Source organism: Triturus cristatus, chromosome 5_2, assembly GCF_964204655.1.
Source record: "Triturus cristatus chromosome 5_2, aTriCri1.1, whole genome shotgun sequence".
NCBI lineage: Eukaryota > Metazoa > Chordata > Amphibia > Caudata > Salamandridae > Triturus > Triturus cristatus.
The window spans coordinates 1,103,589,861-1,103,611,243 of record NC_140588.1 but is presented as its reverse complement, the minus strand read 5'-3'; the positions used below and the strand labels follow the sequence as shown (position 1 = coordinate 1,103,611,243).

Here is a 21,383-nt window from a genome sequence, read left to right as displayed (position 1 = left end):
GCGATGCGACGACAACAGTTTCGACGGCGTCACGCTTCTCATTCTTGAGTTGCGCTTCCAGCTCCTTGCGACGCGCAGTCCCTCATAAGGCCCAACAGTAGCAGGCACTTCCAAAGGACTCTGGGGAGCTGGGGGGTGAAGTCTGTTGTTCCTGAGACTTCAGCAGGAGGCAAGCTCTTTTCCAAGCCCTTGGAGATCCTTCACAAGTTGAGCAAAAGTACACACAAAGTTCCTTTCTCCTTTCTTTGGCAGTAGGCAACCCCTGCAGGCCAATCCCCAAGTTTCAGGGATAGTCTCTCCTCAGTTTCTTCTTGATTCCTCTCCTCAGCAGAGGTTCTTCTTGTTTCCCAAAGTGATCTAAATTCTTGGGATCAGGGTCTCAATACTTATACCCCAAAATCCTTTGTCCTCTGAAGGCAGAGGGGCCTTTGCCTTGTTCAAGCCAGTTCTGGTCAGTCCTGGAGAACTTTGTTTATCTGACTCCTTCTTTCCTTTCAGAGTGCAGGGCAGAGACCTCAGACGAACCACATGAGGTGGAGCCAGCATTGTGGAGGGAAGGCACAGCCCTATTCAGGTCCCAGGTGCAACTCCTCCAACCCATCTAGATGCAGATCTCTCTATTCACCACTGGGACACCTCAGCCTGTCTCCTGGAATTCCTCAGCCCTGTCACTCAAACTCCAGGCAGGGAATAGACAGCCTAGCAGAGGCAGGTTTGAATGGTTAGACAAGAAAATACCTAATTTCTAAAAGTGACATTTTCAAACACAGAATGTTAAAACCAACTTTACTAAATGATGTATTTTATCATTCTTTGTTCAGGCATACTAAATTCAAATTTCTACCATGTTCCCTCAGTCAGTTAGGATTATAAGATGTAATAACCAAACTGCCCATGCTGGTCTATGGAGAACAGGTAGCCTTCCAATAGTGAAAAATGAAAATGGCTGTAATTCACTATTCGAACATGCCACACACACCAGGCCATGCCCTACCGTATCCTTACAATGCACCCTGCCCTTGGGCCTACCATAGGGGTGTCTGATATGAAAAGGGAAGATTTAGGGACTGGCAAGTGGGTGCACTTGCCCAGTCTGCATGACAGTACCAGACTGCACGCAGGTTCTGCAATGGCAGACCTTAGACACATTTTTACAGGCTGCTTCTGTGGGTGGCACAACCAGTGCTGCAAGCCCACCAGCAGCATTTGGATTTACAAGCCCTGGTCACTCCTGGTGCACTGTACTAGGGTCTGACAAGTAAACCAAAGCAACCAATCGGAATCACAAATCATACATCAATTTACAATAGGGAGCACTTGCACTGTGGCACTGGACAGCAGTGGCACAGTGCCCTGAGCAACTAACAGCAGCAAAAACATATGAGGCAACAGCAAGAAATGGAAGGGAGACCCACGCCAATGTGCCAGGTCTAACATTCAGCTATCAGTATCTTTCGCAGGTGTCCCACGTGAGTGACAACCATGCTATTCTTTTGTAGTATTCCCCCAACATGTTACCAGTTTGTCGTATAGCTCAGGTAATGTCATCCAATGATTTTGGTGATACCTTGTGCATCTCCAGGCTTGAGCCCTCTGAAGCATTAGAGCCATGTCCAGAATCTGAGTCGCGAGTAGGAGAACTCGGCTCCGGCGTCATAGATACCATCATTCTCCCACTTGTCTTGTCTACGACTTCCATTGCGCTCTGCCACCCAAGTTAAACTATGGCCTGTGAAGGGGCAGTAATACCTCGCTGCAATTGTGTCAAAATCAGGTAACTCACTGTTGTTTAGGGCTCTTGTCAGCTCTCGGTGCCTGTTGGCAGTCCAGCCAATCCCAGGCTTCCTGTGGGGAGTGGGAGAACTGTGTCCCGTCTGAGGTCGCCACCATCAGCCTTGCAGGGAAAAACCTTGCATACTTAGGGTCCAGTTATCATAGTTTTTTCTTAGCATCATTAAACAATGCTTTGTCTTTCGATGTCTCTGGAGAAGTCAGGGAACATTTGTATAACTGTATTATCAATTTGGAGCTCCTTCTTTCGACTGGCCTTAATCAAAATATGATTGCGATGGCACTTGGTGTGCCCTCTCAACTGCAAAGAATGTAGAGAGGTCCTCAAGCACAACCTTTGTATATAACCAATTCTCAAGATAGTTCATCATGTTGGCGCCCTCCACAATCTCAAGTAGTCTGACCACTCGGATATTATTGTCAGGGGAACAATTTTATACATTTCCACTTTTCCGAACATTAGATTTCACCGCTGTCAATTGAGCCTTCATTGTAGAATTGGTAGGGGGTATTTCCCTCAGAATCTGTTAGTTTATAGTGACTTTCTCCACAAGGTTCTTATGATCATCTCATAAGAGGCCCAAGTCTATGCTAATAGTATCTATTTTGGATTCCAGTATCTCACAGGAAGCTATCATAGCTTGAAGTATGTCCTGTAACATCAGATTTCTAGGAGACCCCGCAGGCTGGGACTTGCCTTCAGCCCGTTCTGGCAGGTAAGCATTGCTCTCAGGACCCTGGTCCCTTCTGTGAGTAATCTTGCCCATAATTCCCAATATTAGACTAATGCTAGCGGACATACTCTCTTCCTGCACCTGCACCTGATAAATTACAGTGCCATCAATCTGGCAGGGGCCATACATACCACCCCCTTAGTAGTGCAGACTGATAGTCAGAAAGAGCTTCAAGCAGGGGGGTGATAACCCATTCATGATAATATTCTGCTTAAGGACAACAAGGGCCCAAACACATCTTGTCAGCCAAAGACTCCCCAGACACAGGCCTCACAGTATTCTCTGAAATGATATAGGTTGTAAATCACCTCCTGGTCATATTACTTACCCCCTTTTCCAAGGAGATGCTGGTAGAAAAGTGCTAGCAATTCTTTAGTCTGTTTCCTTTGTCGTACTTATATCGGTTATCTCTGAGACAGGGCCTCTTCTTTACAGCCTCTTCTAGCCGTCACTGGAATGGCAATGCGCTGCTCAGATCCAAGCCACTCCTTCAGACCCGGGTCAAAGTCAATCTTGCGGTCCTCAACCGATGCAGCCATATGGCCCAGGGGTAGGAAGAGCACCCAGCAATCTCCCAGGTCTCCTTGCAATGCTCAGCAAGATGTCCCTTGAACTCAAAGGACTAGGGCCAATATGTCTGAAAGGAGAATTCGGTGCCTCCATCTACACAGGGGGGCCCAGCAGCCTCTAGTACTGGCATACCTCACATCTCTCACATTGCTTTTCAGTTGGTATGCCTCTGTGCTCCAGCACTCACATCTGGCCTACACTGTGTGACACAGGCCCCACTATTTTTCTTCCTTGCAGGTTCCTCTGAGTACCTCCTCATCTTCAGCAGTCTCCAGCTGGCAATACAGCAGATATAGAACCCTCAGTAGCATGCCAATATGGAGGGGGGAGTTGGGGCTCTTGAGCTGGTCTCAGTTTATCAATTTGGAGCTGGATGCAGGTCAGCCAAACAGAGCTCTGAGCAATGCTGTTCACTCCATTGGCACCAGGCCACACTCCACATGCATACTTGATGCTGCTAAGATGGGACAATATCAAATTCCATGGGTGTTCAGAGATAAAACCAACATCAACACCTGTGGAAGGCCTCATTCATGCAGAGTAAGGCAAGGCAACAATATGCACCGATTTGCCTTACTCCATATCTACAAGTCAATGAAAAGTCACACAGGGTGGTTTTATGTGGCCTTGTAGATATAGCTAAGCCCTGTATACCAGCTGAATGTTACCAAAGTGATATCTGGAGGTACACATGGCTTTTAAATAAGTCCCTCAGTATGGCAATTTGTGTTATTCTGCTCCCAATCTGTATCATCATGATAAGATCTGATGTACATGGCCTCTCCATCACCTGTGGCAAGTTCCAATGCACCCAGAGTGCTCAAGGGCTAGAAGCAGCAATCTTCGATTATAGCCGAATGCGCACCAATGTAATTATCAATTGGCTCACTCTTGAAAACATACCCATAACATCACCACTTTCCTATAACCTTTTAGGTCTTTTGTTTAAAGTCTAATGTTTAAAAATATTGAATTTCAGTAAGTGCCAAGGAATGAAGGAAAATAAACTACCCTCCTAATTTTCAAAATAAATATCAAGAAATCATGAGTGCATGGTCAACCTTCCCAAGTGTCATTTCATTTTCAGAGATGAAGTGGAATTAGTGGTCGACTTCTGTACAACTGATGAATTGATCCTGAAAACCGGGCACTAGTACTGTCAGGCTTCTGGGTTATGAATATAATTGCCTGAAAGAGGATCCAGGTCCTTGGGGTTTACAATTAAAAAGAAAACACCAGAAATGAGAAGCTCTTGAAAAGAAAGCCATGTCCAGGAGTTAGGATGACATCATTGTTTATTGATTGTATTTATGAACCAACTACTCACTAATGGTTTCACTCACCATGGTTACTCAACATTGCCCAGCTTTGTGGACTACTTTTATGTTCTATCAACAGCTCTCTATAATATTAAAGAAATAATTATAATTTTAAAGTATAGATATAATGAGAAAATGTAAATGAAAGAAATTTGATGCTCAGGTGAGCTTAATTTTTCATAATTTTACCTCCAGAAAGTTTACTCTTTAGCTACTGAAAGATTACAGTTCTCTTTCTTTGCGTGCTTTTATAACAGCAAAATATTTAAAATCTGCTACATTGTACAAACTTTCTGTTTTTCGAGGATAAATGTAATCTTCCTCAATGACATAACCAGCCCCCTTGAGAGCATCCTTCACAAAATCTGCATCCAAGCAGAAAACAGGCATCTTGACGTCACCGCACATGAAAAATGTCGCACAGAATTTTGTAATCATTATCAGATGTCCTCCAGTCTTTAACAGTGACGAGACATTTTTCAGAGCTTCGCAGTAGGACTTCTCGTCTGAGACAAAGTGCTCCAGACAGTGCACCAGGAGCAGACAGTCAGCTTGGGAGTGGATGACGGGAGACAAAGGGTTACTGCTCATGACGTCATATTTCAGAGCTCTTTTAATTTTTTTTCGCAACATCTGTTTCTTCTCAGTCAATGTTTCACTGGAATAAAGAAATACAAGGTGATTAATATGCTTTTAATTGTTGACTGACAATTGTTATGCAATGGGACCATCTTCATAGCTGCAATGGAAAAATGTATAAACCTTTTCAAGATGGCCGCTCCACTGCCTGTGCAGTTCACTTTCTGTCTTGCACTTTGCTACAGCTATCAGTATGTTATGTTATGTTATGTTAACAGGTATTTATTAAGCGCACGGCTACTCCCGGGAGTGTCCTGGCGCTCTGGGTCACTGGGTTATTAACTACAGCACATTCACATACACATATCATTGCATTTCTGCCTTCCCTGGACTCCTATTAGACATGCTGGTGTCAGTTCATCTTTTTGGAATTATTGTTTTCCTTGACGTAAAAGAGCATTCTGTTCCTAGGCAATGGGAAAAGATCGATGATTTCTAAAATATGGTCACTACCACATACGTTTACGGTGATCCTTCCATCTACATCACACATTATTAAAATCACTTTGTGGGATCAATCATCTTAATCGGCATCAATAAACCTTCCCATCAACTCAAATCCCACACCAGCGCATGAAACAGCAAAATGTAAAACCCTCACTTCCAGAAAATCCACTGAGTGAATATATATACTTCTACCTGGGTTTTAAGACACAACTCACAGTAGTCCCCAGAGAGATTTTTTCTAGATACTGATATATCGGAAGACTGGTGTCCTCAGACCCTGGCAATGAAACACATCACCTTAACCTCATTCAAACCCCATTCTCTTCCACTGATTTCCAAAGCAATCCTTCTCAAATGTCTTCCACACAAATGCTGCTGGCCCCAAGACAAGACCTTAACTAAAACCTCAACATTTTATTTTATTCCTAAAAGAAACCTGGTTAGATGTCTCCTCGGTTTACTGATAGATTATAATATTGTGTCCATAAAAATAAGGCCAAAAATATTGAGATTGTAAGTGCAATTCAGTATATCCATCCAGTGGGGGTAAGAAAGTGAGTTACCAATTGTAATTCCCTTAGGGTTTATAGACATGAATACAGCTTGAACAGCTGGACAGAATTACACCACATTTGGTAGAAATGTAGCTCTTGGTCCAGTAAGCGACATTTTTTGTAATTTGATGAAATTCAGTTATGTAGTTTTCAAGATATTAACTGAAATTTAAATGTGTATCTATAGGGTTTGTCCCTCTGCGGATCCTCCTCGTATTCCTGAATCAACATGCCAACTGGAATGTAGTGATTATCTGGCCACACCTGAAAGGAAAGTTGGTGCTGCCATTTTGTTCATTCATATACGGTCCTAGTGGGGAAAATAAAGTTAAAAGGTGATAGAAGGGGTCACGGTAAAGGTACCCTAACCACATGGGACTAAGGGAGGGGTCTGTGAGGGATCCCTCATGGGCCACAAATGTCCAACATTTTTTTGATTTCAGCATCAGAGAAGCCGCAGATCCTCCCCAGATACTCATGGATTAAGGTGGATCCACCAATCCAAAACACAGCAAAAAACATACACTCACTCAGAGATCCATACCCCTACTCATACCTCACTCACATACTCCAACACCACCTTACTCACCCATGAAGTCACTCACACACCACTCACACACCTATGCAGACACTCTCACACCTACTCACAAACCCGCAAACCCACTCACACACACACACACAACCAATGACATACCTACTGACACACCCACACAGCCAGTCCCATACCCACTCACAGCCACACACAGACAGTCACATAGACACTCATATAGCCACCACACACTCACACACCCACACAACCACTTACACACACACTCACATTCCCTCAGACACCCAAATGCAGGAACATTATTGTTAGGAAACAGCAATGAAAAAACATAGAAATTCACTGAATAAAAACAAAGGTTACAGGGACATTTTAGTTAGGTTCAGATTTTACACACACAAAACCACTGAATCAAAAGTTATAGTTATAGTTATCTCAAGTAACTATAATATGTGCCCCAAGGTAACTATAACTCAAGCCCTCATCATGCACTGCTAATTACCCCACATATTAAATTGCTCATCAGATCTTCTATGACATCATTGATAATATTATTGCAACATTTGAAGTGAAAATATTTATGAGAAAACTGTGCATGGGGGTGTGAGTTATAGTTACCTTAGGGCCAATTTGGGACCCGGGGAGGAGGTCGATTGTGGACTAGGGGACCACATCCCCCAGGGCACAGCCGTTAATTATTTTTTTTAATAGGGGGGTGGGCGTGGAGCTCCCCTCTCCTCTCCTAACCGATTTTGGCACTGGGCTCCCATCCCCCAGGTCCTGGCTTTTTTACAATAGGGTGAGGGGATGAATGACCCCTCTACACCGGCTGATTTTGGCCCTGGGATCTATCGCCTGGCCTTTTTGCGATGGAGAAGGGGAGCAGCGAGGTGTTCCTCCTTGGGAGGATTTTGGCCCAGGGACTCCATCCCCCTGGGCCCGGCCATTATAGTACAGGGTGGTGGTCTGCATGGCCCTCTCCCCGGCCAATTTCTCCCCTAAGAACCTCATCCCCAGTGTTCCGGCCATTATACTATCATGGAGATTGACTATGTGGCGCTCTCCCAGAGTCAATTTCTGCCCCGGAACGCCAATCCCTGGGGCGCAGCCATGTTTTCCTGGGGTTCCCCAGGAACACAGTCTGCACCTGGACTGCAGGAGTAGCCTGAAGGCACCTGCAGTCCCTGTCGGCACCTCACCTCCTGCATGAACCAGCATTGCTTCCACACATAGGGAGGTGCTGAAAATACATCTCCCTGTATGGGAAAGTAATTTGTCTGTTTCCCTTCTTGCTTGAAAGTGGGCAAGGAAACAGACAAATGCTCTGCTTCCAGCAAGTGAGAGAATTTGTTGTGGCTTGGTGGGAGCTTTTAAATCTCCTGCCAAGCAACAGTAATCACCAATATCCTAGGGTGAGCACCCCAGTACATAGCAGGAGCCGGCCCTGGGAGGTAGCTATCACCAGACAATCTATGGCTTCAGGAGGGAGGTGGCACAGCCTTCCTCCACTGTGGTATATTGCCCCAGGTGGTGGTCCCTGGGGCTGTGGAGATTCCCTGCAGGCCCCCCATTGATTTGATTTTTAGCCTTGGGCAAGTGGCATCCATTGGGCAATATACATGTATATATATATAATGTTATAGTGGGCATTCATATTCAGGTGCCTATATCTTTGGCAACAGTTGATACATCTTCATGAAATGCTGGTACTTCACATGGGGTCTGGAAAGTTTTGCGGTGCTTTTGTGTAGCAGGGACAGAGAAAAAGGTAGGATCCCAAAATGTGTTTTCCCTATGTTAATTCCCATAGGACCATTAGACACGACTACAGCCAGAACTGCAGGACGGAATTACATCAAATTTGGCAGAAAGCTAAATCTTGGTTCACAGATCATGTATTTTGTGATTTGGCGTAAATCTGTTCAGTAGTTTGGAAGATATTAACTGGAAAAAACATTTTTATATCAGGGGATGTGGATTCAAATTCACTGATGAACTCCTGATTGGCTGGCTGCCCCTTGACAGAAAAGGCCATTTTGTTTGCCATGGAACGGTTGTAGTTGTTGAAATCATAGAGTGAATATTAAGTGAAGGGGACAGGTGAGAGGTTTATTGACCCCTTGTGAATGCTTACAATTAGGAGTTAGGGTGTATTAAGGCCATAAATATGACTCCAAATTTTTTGGGGATCATTCGTTTAATCAGTGGATTCCTCATGAGGCGATGCTGGGGATCCGCTAAATTAAAGTAGCTGAAAAAATATATACATATTTGTATCCTATTCTTCTCACAGCTACTCACATACCCATACAGATAATGTTACATCCACTCTTATACCCATAAAATCATTCACACATCCAGTGTTACACCCATACAGGCACTGTCACACTGATTGACAACCCCATAATGACACTGTCACTCCTATTCCTAAACCCATACAGACACTGTCACACCCATTAATAAAGTCATATAGACACTGTCACATCCATTCACGTACCTAACCAGGCACTGTCACATCCATTGACAAACTTGTACAGACACTGTCACACCTATTCACAATCCCTTAGAGACTGTCATACCCATTCAAATCCCCATAGAGAGACTTTTATACCCTTCCACACACCCATAGAAACTAAATTACATCCATTCACAAATCCATAAAGTCACTGTTATACCTCCTAACAAATCCGGACAGACATTGTCACAGCCATTCACAACTCTGTCGATACTCTGTCACACCCATTTACAACTCCATAGAAATGCCTTCATATACATTCATAACCCCATACAGACTCTATGACGCCTGAATCACTGACACAATATCGAAAGACAAAAAATCGACCTACAAATATATCGATACAAAATAATCGATCACATTATTATCGACATCATATACTTATTTAAAACATTACAAAAATATCGAACACACAATTTCGAACTACATAAATATAGGTACACAAAATATCGGCAACACAAATATCGAAATCCTAAAATATCGATGCTCAATAATATACATATACTTCATAACAAAATATCGTAAACTAAAATATCGACCACTAAAATATCTCCATTTTACTAATATCGACTATATAACATTTAATGAAAACCTAAAATCAAACTACATAAACACCAAATAATGTCTTTTATCTCTACACAAAATTATTATTAAACAATTATATATTTACTACATTTAAAAATGGATTTAAATAATTAACTCTTTACTAAAACATTATTAACAACATTCCTACATTAAACAACTATATTATTAAATTATACTTTATCAATTCATGCATCCAATACATAATATAATGTTTAGAAAAATACATATAGAATAATACACCACAAAACCACTAATTAGCGTTTTCCTTATTAGGAAACTAACTACCAGAAAAAAAAAAAAAAAATTCGAACTAACCAATAAAAACACTCCGAATTCAAACTGACCAATAAAACACATATTACAACATCCAAAGCACTATAAAAAGAAGTTCAACTTCATTCACAGTCCAAAACCAAAAAAACGAAATTGAATGAAGAGGAAAATCGACTGGATTGCAACTACAGATATAAGAAAATCAACATACAGGAAATGTTTAAAACTATCAAAAGTAAGTTAACTATATTATTCTCATGAAGACTCAAATAGAATAAATTGTAATTACAATATACATACACTATAAATAAATTAATGTCTTCTTTCTATTTCATGTTTTCACTACAGGAAACTCCAAAAGAAACTAAGAAAATACAGAACAGCACCAAAAAAGATACAACTAAAAAGTAAGTATTTCACAACCAAAAATCAACTAATAGATTAAAATACCACCCTAATTAAATCCCAATTGCAAATCCCCTAACCATTCCCTATAAAAATATAGAAACAATTATTACAACACATTTCCTTTTCTTTTCCAGACAAAGAAAATACTAGAGGAAAATCCCACAAATAAAGAATCAGGAGCATTCTACTCAAACACATCAAAACCAACGTTGTAAGTATATAGTAACTAAATCTTGTTTTTTTCTACTGAAAATTAATATAACATCATATATAATAACTATAATATATATTTTTCATAGATAAAGCTACATCAAAATGACTGAAGGAGCTGAATTCATAACAAGCCAGAAGGGAAAAATGTTACTATGCTATATGGGGTACACTTACACACAGGAAAAAGTGTATGGTTTAAAAGTTAACTGGAAATGCACTAAATACTACTCTAATAAGTGCTATGGGCGTGCTACAACACGACAAACAACAGTACTATACACTAGAGAACATAACCACCCACCAAACATTACTGAAATCGAAGTCAGATCTGCTTTAGAAACTATAAAGGAAGCTAGCACAAGTTCTCAAAAACCTACCAGTGTAATTTTAAAAGAGCAGCTTCCCAAAATTCCTAAAACTGCTACTACACAAATGCCATCTGTAACTTCACTCAAAAGAACTATTGCACGTACTAAAAAAACCACTACTACTTCAACCCCAATTCCTCACACATACAGTGAAGTTATTCTAAGTCCAGAACAAAGTATAACTTTCAACAAAGAACCATTTGTCATTTTTGATAATAAAAACAATGACAAAAGAATAATAATATTTGGAACAGCTAAAAATCTCTGTAAACTACAAGAATCACATAACTGGATGATGGATGGGACTTTTACCATATGTCCCAAACCATTTTTCCAACTATATACAATACATGTCATATATCACAATTGCAATATACCATTAATTTACACATTATTACCAAACAAACATAACTCCACATACACTGAACTATTAAATATAATAAAACAAAAAACAAATGACTTTTCCCCACAAAAAATAATCCTAGATTTTGAACATGCAATGATTAATTCTATATTAAAAACACACCCCCATACCTCCATACAAGGCTGTTACTATCATTTTAATCAATGCCTATGGAGACACATGCAAAAATCAGCCCTAAGCATTGAATATGCAACTAATTCATCTTTTGCATATCAAATAAAAAAACTCATAGCACTAGCTTATGTACCTGACACAGACGTAACAGAACATTACAACATTTTAATAGACAGCGCCTTCTACAAACAAAATGAAGAAAAACTAAGTTCACTATTGGACTATTTCGAAGATACATGGGTCGGCAGACTACATAGATCTGGCCACAGAAGAAACCCTAAATTCTTAATTCCCTGGTGGAACGTATACAGAAGCACCTTAAATGGAGAATCCAAAACTAATAACGCAGTTGAAGGATGGCATAACGCCTTCCTACAATCAACAGGCAGAACAAAACCAACACTAGAAAGATTTATATCATGCCTACAAAAAGAACAGAGTTATCAAGAGTTCCGAATGGAACAATCCATAACTCAGCTAACTCCAAAAACCTCAAAACAAACTAAACAAATGTATAAATATCTAGAGCAACAAGTAAAATTGTACCCTACTACCAAAGGCCTAGAATACCTAAACATCATAGCTAAAACACTTCTTTAAAGTACAAATACAAATAAATGACTAATTACCCATTTTCAATAATATCAAACACATAAAATATATGTATCTTATTACAAAAATAATTACTGTGTGTAACATATTTATACATATTGTCAAAAATATATTAACACACATTAATAATATTTGTAATAAAATAAAAATGAACAATAATATTAAACAATACCCACCCACAAGAAATAATAATAAATTAACTTACCACGTTTATTCCAAAGTCTGAAAAATCCATTTCCTGCTTACACAATCCAAACATTAAAAAAATGGTTCCCAAAAAAAAATGCAAAAATACAACTGGCGATTAAATCCATAAGCCATTCACCAAATATCCTTCGAAAATCCATGAAAAACCCGAAAATAGCTAAAAATATTAAAAAACGATCCATGAAAACCGAAACATTTAAAGTAGTGTAAAAACCATATTGTTCAATAAAACGAACACACACTTCTTTAAAAAAAAAAAAGAGTCCATCCGAAACGAATAACCTAGAAAAGAAATAGTAAAAACAAAGCAACTGACATTCCCACCCACATAAAACAACACATAAACACGTACTAACAATAATACTAGATTTAAAACACTTCTAAATATACATTAAACACCTTAAACCTAACTTTCGAAACATGCCTACACATCGTTAAAAACACGTAAAAACACAACACGCAACTCTAACACATAACATTTCCAAATATAACTAATATATGTACAGCTACACTAAACATTATCTAACTAGGCTCAAAAGTAAATTTAAAACCATCTAAAACACATAAAACAAACCTTACCTTTCACGACGCGAAGTAACTCCCAACCGCGAGCTTCCCTTCAAACCAAATGACCCAAAACAACATTACCCGGTTACAAAATAGAGTGTCCAAAACATAATAAAACATTTAACTATACTAAAAAGCCCTAAATAAATCAGGTAAAACAGTAAATTCACACACAAATATTTTATATTATTTAGTAAAAATATACCTATTTTTTTAATTTACCTACAAATTGTCAACAAATGTTCCTAATTTGTAAAATTATATTAATAAATATTTTAAAATTTAAAATATTTATTATTATAATTTCTAAAAAGATAATACTACAGAACAATGTATGAAAAATTGTTAAATTTTTTTTTGCATAAATGCTAAAATTTTATTTATGTTAAAAAGATGTTTGTTTCGAAAACATTGTAAAAATAATTAATATTAATATTTTACATATTAATATTAATAAAAAAGGTATAACATGTTTGTACTACAAATATTAAAATGTTTATATATGAAAATATTTGTTAAAAGTTTTGTATAAAGATTTACAAAACCTATTGCTATGTTAATTTTAATTTAAAACACTACATTGTACAACATTATTAATAATCTTTATAATTTACTTAAAAATGTTTGAAAATATACTTAATGTACATAAAATTTGTTCTGACCTATATTCAATATGTTTGAATGTAATTACAATGTAAATAATACTATTTCTGAATGATCTTACTCAAATGAATAAACAATAACAAATTTAAAAAACTACAATAAAAACCATGTTCTTGTCTTATGAATTGTGTTTCTCTGATTATTAATATTAATCTTCTATTATGAATATTTAACATATAGAATAATTATTTTATAAAAAATTACAAATCAATCAATATTATAAAATTACAGAATGCCATTACCCATTATTCCAATACAAAATATTCATATATTTTTCCTAATAATAATATTAAATATTCCAAACATATCAAATTAAAAGGTTACATGTATATATTATCCTAAACTATAAATATAGAATTAATTACTACAAATCCAATATATAAACATACAATACAAATAATATTCACTTAAATATATTTTTATAACTACTATATCAATGTAATTTAATTAAATTAAATACCAGACAGATTAGAGTAGTTGCTGGACACTGACCATAAACAATTTACTATTCCCACTCCACTCTATAATAAATAAAAGTAGATGCTTGACACTGACCATAAATAATTTACTATTCCCACTCCAGTCTATAATAAATTAGAGTAGGTGCTGGACACTAACCATAAATAATTTACTATTCCCACTCCAGTATATAAAAAATTAGAGTAGGTGCTGGACAGTGACCATAAATAATTTACTATTCCCACTCCAGTCTATAATAAATTAGAGTAGGTGCTGGACACTAACCATAAATAATTTACTATTCCCACTCCAGTCTATAATAAATTAGAGTAGGTGCTGGACACTGACCATAAATAATTTACTATTCCCACTCCAGTCTATAAAAAATTAGAGTAGGTGCTGGACAGTGACCATCAATAATTTACTATTCCCACTCCAGTCTATAATAAAATAGAGTAGGTGCTGGACACTAACCATAAAAAATTTACTATTCCCACTCCAGTCTATAATAAATTAGAGTATGTGCTGGACACTGACCATAAATAATTTACTATTCCCACTCCAGTCTATAAAAAATTAGAGTAGGTGCTGGACAGTGACCATAAATAATTTACTATTCCCACTCCAGTCTATAATAAATTAGAGTAGGTGCTGGACACTGACCATAACTAATTTACTATTCCCACTCCAGTCTATAATAAATTAGAGTAGGTGCTGGACAGTGACCATAAATAATTTACTATTCCCACTCCAGTCTATAAAAAATTACAGTAGGTGCTGGACAGTGACCATAAATAATTTACTATTCCCACTCCAGTCTATAATAAATTAGAGTAGGTGCTGGACAGTGACCATAAATAATTTACTATTCCCACTCCAGTCTATAAAAAATTACAGTAGGTGCTGGACAGTGACCATAAATAATTTACTATTCCCACTCCAGTCTATAATAAATTAGAGTAGGTGCTGGACACTAACCATAACTAATTTACTATTCCCACTCCAGTCTATAATAAATTAGAGTAGGTGCTGTACACTGACCATAACTAATTTACTATTCCCACTCCAGTCTATAATAAATTAGAGTATGTGCTGGACACTGACCATAATTAATTTACTATTCCCACTCCAGTCTATAATAAATTAGAGTAGGTGCTGGACACTAACCATAAAAAATTTACTATTCCCACTCCAGTCTACAATAAATTAGAGTATGTGCTGGACACTGACCATAACTAATTTACTATTCCCACTCCAGTCTATAATAAATTAGAGTAGGTGCTGGACACTGACCATAAATAATTTACTATTCCCACTCCAGTCTATAATACATTTGAGTAGGTGCTGGACAGTGACCATAAATAATTTACTATTCCCACTCCAGTCTATAAAAAATTACAGTAGGTGCTGGACAGTGACCATAAATAATTTACTATTCCCACTCCAATCTATATTGAATTAGGATTACTATATATGTTAGATTTTTTCAAACAATTACTAATTTGTAAACACTACCCACCCTTATCCCCTATAAATCCTACATCACTCTTATTAAATGAATTATCTTCTTAAAATTGTTAAATGTTAATTAAAATAACATTTCTAAATGGAAATAATTTTTTATGAATAATAAAATTTTGATATATTTATAAAACACTCCCCACCCTTATCCCCTATAACCCCAAAATACCACTTATGAAATTTTTTTTATTATTAAAAATATTAAAATTTACTTTTATTAAGAAATTAGAACTTTGCATTATATTTTTCAAAAATAAAATATTACATATATTTTGAATGCACTCCCCACCCTTATCCCCTATAACCCCCAATTCCCACTTATGAAATTTATTGTATTAGTAATTTATTTAATTTTAATTTTTAAACTCAAAAATTAAATTTCTATTTTTTTTTTATAAAATATTAAATATTTCTCAAAAACACTCCCCACCCTTATCCCCTATAACCCCAAAATCCCACTTATTAAATGTATTTTATTAGTAAAATGTTTAATTGTAAATTTTAATACAAAATTTTAAATGTAAATTTTTTTGAATTCAATATTAAATAATAAATATATATCTAAAACACTCCCCAGCCTTATCCCCTTTAACCCCAAAATCCCACGTATTACATTTATTTTCTTATTACAATTTTCACATGTAAAATTTTAAAACTAATTTGAAATGTTTTTATTTCTAAATATAATATTTCAAAATTTATATCATAAATTATTAAATTTTATTACTAAAATTTTTAATTTTAAATTTTCATACCAAATTTGAAATTTTTTTTTTTAATTAAATATTAAATATTAAATATATATCTAATACACTCCCCACCCTTATCCCCTATAACCCCAAAATCCCACTGATTACATTTATTTTATTATTACAATTTTCACATTTAAAATTTAAAAACACATTTGAATTTTTTTATTTTTTTTTAAATATAATATTTCTAAATTTATATCCTAAAATATTAAATTTAATATTTATTTCCAAAACACTCCCCACCCTTAACCCCTATATACACAACATCCCACTAACAATATTTTTTTTCATTATTAAAATTTAAATATTACTATTTTGTTCAAAATTTAAATTCAAATTATACAAATATTTATTAAAATATTTTATTTCTAATATATATTTTTAAAACACTCCCCACCCTTATCCCCTATAAACCCAACATCCCGCTCCTAAAATTATATATCCAAATTTAAAAAATTATATTAATAATAGTTAAATAATTATATCCTAAAATATTAAATATAATATTTATTTCCAAAATACTCCCCACCCTTAACCCCTATATACACAACATCCCACTAAAAAATTTTTTTTTCACAATTAAATTTTAAATAATTGAATTTTGTTCAAAATTTAAATTTAAATTCTACAAAAATTTATTAAAATATTTTATTTCAAATATATTTTTTTAAAACACTCCCCACCCTTATCCCCTATAAACCCAACATCCCGCTCCTAAAATTATATATCAAAATTTAAAAAATTATATTAATAGAAAGAAAATTGTTATTTTTAATACACTTAAATAAACATTTGCTGACACTTCTAAACAATAATTTTTTACAAATCACAAAGTGACTTAATACTATACTTTTTCGATATTTTTACTACACGATATTATGTCTTTCGATATACTATACCTCGATATTTTACTACACATCACAATCTCGACATTTTTTACATCGATATTGTTGACAGAGATATATTGTTCCATCGATATTTTGACTTCGATATTTCTGTATATCGATATTACATTTCCGATATTTTGTCTACTCACCATGACGCCTATTGGAAAACCTATAGAGACAGTGACACAACCATTCACAAACCCTTACAGTCACTGTCACACCTATTGATAAACCTATACAGAGACTGTCACACTCATTGACAACCTCATATAACCTTTGTTATACCCATTTATACACCCATACAGACACTGTCACACCCATTTATCTCCAATACAGTCACTGTCACACCCATTGACAAACCAATACACACAATGTTACAGCCATTCACAAACCCATATAGTTTCTGTCATGCCCATGCATATACCCATACAGACAATGTCTCACTCTTTCACAAGCACATACAGACATGTTCATACTCATTCACAAAGCCATACAGACACTGTTACACCAATTCATGTACCTAACCAAACAGTGTCAGAGCTATTCACATACAGACTCTATGAAACCCAAAACCCATACAGTCACTGTCACAGCCTTTCAGAACCCCATACAGACTGACACATCAATTAATATACCCAAACATAGACTTTCATATATACTGACAACCCCATACAGACTTTGTGATACCTATTGACAAACCTTTTGGGACATTGTCACACCCATTTACAAACCCATACAACATTTATACACCCATTGGCAAACCCACTTTTGCACCTAAAATAACACCAATTTAGACTATGTTATACCCACTGTGAAAAATCATTCCGAAGCTTTTTCTCGAATTATTAAATGTGCTCTTTTTCATTGAATGACTGCTTTTGGTTTATGGATTTGCGGAGTCAAATACTGTTTGGGACATAACGTGCCTCTTAGAAGAGCTATTGTGTTAATTGTGAGTATATGATAACTACATATACAAGTGAATGCAGAGTTTCAAGTTGTTCAGAAACACTCTGTTGCGTTCATCTGGGAAGAGGAAACCATCTCTCCTGTATATTCCATGAATGTTGAAATGCAGGTTATTATTTTTGCCAGAGTCCATGTAACAACAGTTTTATGAAGATGTTTCCTGGCTTTCTCTGTCTGTGGACAGAATTCAGAAAACAACTTCCATTTCTGCCTCTGGCATATCTTAGAAAACCCCAAGGCAGTGTAAGGGAAAAGTTTCATTACATTTTCAAAGGTACACTTCATTGGGATTTCCAGTCCTTTCTCAGTCACTGTGCCCAGGCCATTCCCACCACTGTGTACAAACTTGAGGTCAGGATGTTGGTTCTCCATAAAACTTTCAACCAATGGAAGCAGGTGATGCCACTTTAACTGGCCGAAGATGAGAGTGGTTTACCATTCTTCTTCTGTTTGGTTTTTGCATGCTTTCTTGAAACAAGTTTGAAAACCTGATAGTGAGTACCAAACATGATCAACACCAATCACATTTAACAGGCATGTGTATCCACCTATAGCAAAAGAAAATGATACAGAGGGTCTGAGTATTATTAAGATGGATGAAACTGAGCAGGATGTCAAAGGACATTTTGAAAGTGAGTAGATCATGAAAATAGAGTGAAGTGAACTGATAAGTAACTATGAATAAAAAGAGGTGAAGGAAAACAAAACAGAGGCATACATCAATGTATGGAGTAACACAAGGAGTGAAATGCTAATGTATGCTGTGAGATATTAAGGATTTTATTATGTATACAGTTATACAATGAGATATACACAGATATGTAGATTAAGATGAGCAGGTTCACACTGATGCTGTTGCAAAGAGAGCAGGGTATAATTAAAGATATTTACTTTTTACAGATATTGATATAGATATGCATGGACTAACAGAGAAACGTTTACAGTAATGCATATATAACAGAGTCAGAATGAAACTGATGTGTGCATCATTTCTTATACTCATTCAGACCTCTTTTATTCTCCTTTATATACCTATACAGACACTGTTATACCCATTCATATACTGAACCAGAGACACTGACATCCACTTATACACCCAATGAGAGACTCTCATGTACCCATACATACCCATACATACACTGTCATATCCTGTCACATACCCATTTAGACCACCTTTAACCCTATCCACAGAGCCATACAATCTGACCCCCATTCATATACCTATGCAGATAGTTGCATCCTGTCACATACCCATACATACACTGGCATCCCCTCCTACATACCCATACATACACTGTCATCCCCTCCTACGTACCCATACATACAATGTCATATCCTCTCATCTACCCATTTAGACCTCCTTAACCCTAACCACATACCCATACAGTCTGACCCCATTCAGATACCCATACAGATAGTCACATCCTCTCACATACCCATACATATACCATCAACCCCTATCGCATACTCATACAGTGTGTGTCATAACCATTCACATATGCGTACAGAGACTCTCACATATCCATACAGACACCCTTATACCAATTCATATAGCTAAACACAACTTTAACACCCTTTCCCATGCTCATTAAGACCTCCTTTATTCCCATTCTTATAATCATAGAGACAGTCTGACACCCATTTTCATACTCAGACACTGTTAAACCCACAGGCACTATTATACTGATTCACAAACTGAAACAGAGACTCTGACATCCTCTTATATACCCAAAGACTCGAACAGCCTCTCACATACATATACACATCCTGTCATTTATCAATTAAGACCTGTGACATCTTCCCACATGCCAATGTATATTTTATTCACTATTGACAACACGCTCGACTTCATTTCTGAATTTCAACCTACCATGGTGCAAATCAGTAACTGGATGAACAGCAACCATGTAAAGTTAAATCCAGATAAAACTGAACTGATTCTGATAGTCAGTGCCCAGAATATTTGGAGCTCACACTTTTGGCCAACTGAGCTGGGCTCCCCCCCCCCCCCCCAGCTCCATCTACTATCTACTTCAGCTAAGAGCCTCGGGGCCAAATCAATTGTGACCTGTCTATGAAATCCCAGATTAGAACAGTAGCACTGGTCCAGGTTGTCTTAGCCCAGGTCGTTTTCCATACAAATTAGGCTAACTTACTGTATTTTGGTCTGCCAATGACTCTAGTCAAAAGAATGCAGCTGGTGCAGAATCAGGCAGCTAGACTGATTTTCCATCACCTGACATGGCAACATGCCTCCCCTCTTATCAGAAAGCTACGTTGGCTTCCCATAATACAAAGTTGAGCCTTCAAAACCGGGTGTCTCATCTTCAGATCTTTGCACAGTGCCCACCCAACATTTGTTTCCAATCTTATAGAGAGACATAAACCCACCCGCAAATTGCAGTTTGCCACAGGAATCTTCTGGTCATTTTACCTATCAACCAGAAGAGACTAAGCATCAGCAGGTTTGCAGTGTTGGACCCCCAATTTTAGAATACCCTCTCCCTAGGCATCAGATCCTGCACAGACCTGCTGAAATTAAGGAGACTCCTTAAGACATGGCTTTTTATTCAGGCGTACTAATAACTCAACAGGGCTCGGATACTCCTACTTTCAGTGCCAAGAAACCGACCAGTGCACGTGCGCACTAAAATGTTTTTTAGCATAACATAACATATATTGTCACAGCCTCTCACATACCCATACACACACAGTAATACCATTTACATACTGATACAGTGATTCTCACATGCTCACACATACCCATGCAGAGCCTCACACCCTCTCAGGTACCCATATATAGTCAAGTCAAGTGTATTGTTTTTATGAAACACAGTATATTCTATACATTTGTAAAATGACATGATTGTGTGCGATGTCTCATACTTCTGTCAGCAGGTGAGGGGTGTTGTTGGGAAGTTTCAACAGGCTATGTCTAACAATGTCATGAATTTACAGTTTAACTGAGGTGCTACAAGCTAAAAACAGGCAATTACAGCTTCCCTGCAGGTGCATGTGTTTCTCTTACTAAACAGCTTGTTAGGTATTGTCGTCTGGTTGTTTGCAGACCTGAGCAGGTACAGATTATCTCTCTTATTATTACAGTATGTGCATGCTGTAGGGCCCTTATATTTTCATGTTGGCAAGGCTGCAAATCCTGGTATGTGTCCCATGCATGGGGAAAGAAATCATTGTTTGATATGTGCCAAAAAAGGGATGGTCATATACAAGGCAGCAAAGAACTCTGT

At 37.0% G+C, this 21,383-nt stretch overlaps 1 protein-coding gene across 1 annotated transcript in view; it reads right to left on the bottom strand.

Moving 5' to 3' along the window:
* Positions 1 to 4,372: 4,372 nt before the first annotated feature.
* Positions 4,373 to 21,383, bottom strand: part of LOC146829778 (nicotinamide N-methyltransferase-like) — a 52,047-nt gene continuing 35,036 nt past the window's right edge. Inside the window, exon 3 of the mRNA XM_085608490.1 lies at positions 4,373 to 5,072. Within this exon, the coding sequence (XP_085464616.1) occupies positions 4,637 to 5,072 (436 nt within the window). The 3' untranslated portion in view covers positions 4,373 to 4,636. The remainder of the gene's footprint in view (positions 5,073 to 21,383) is intronic.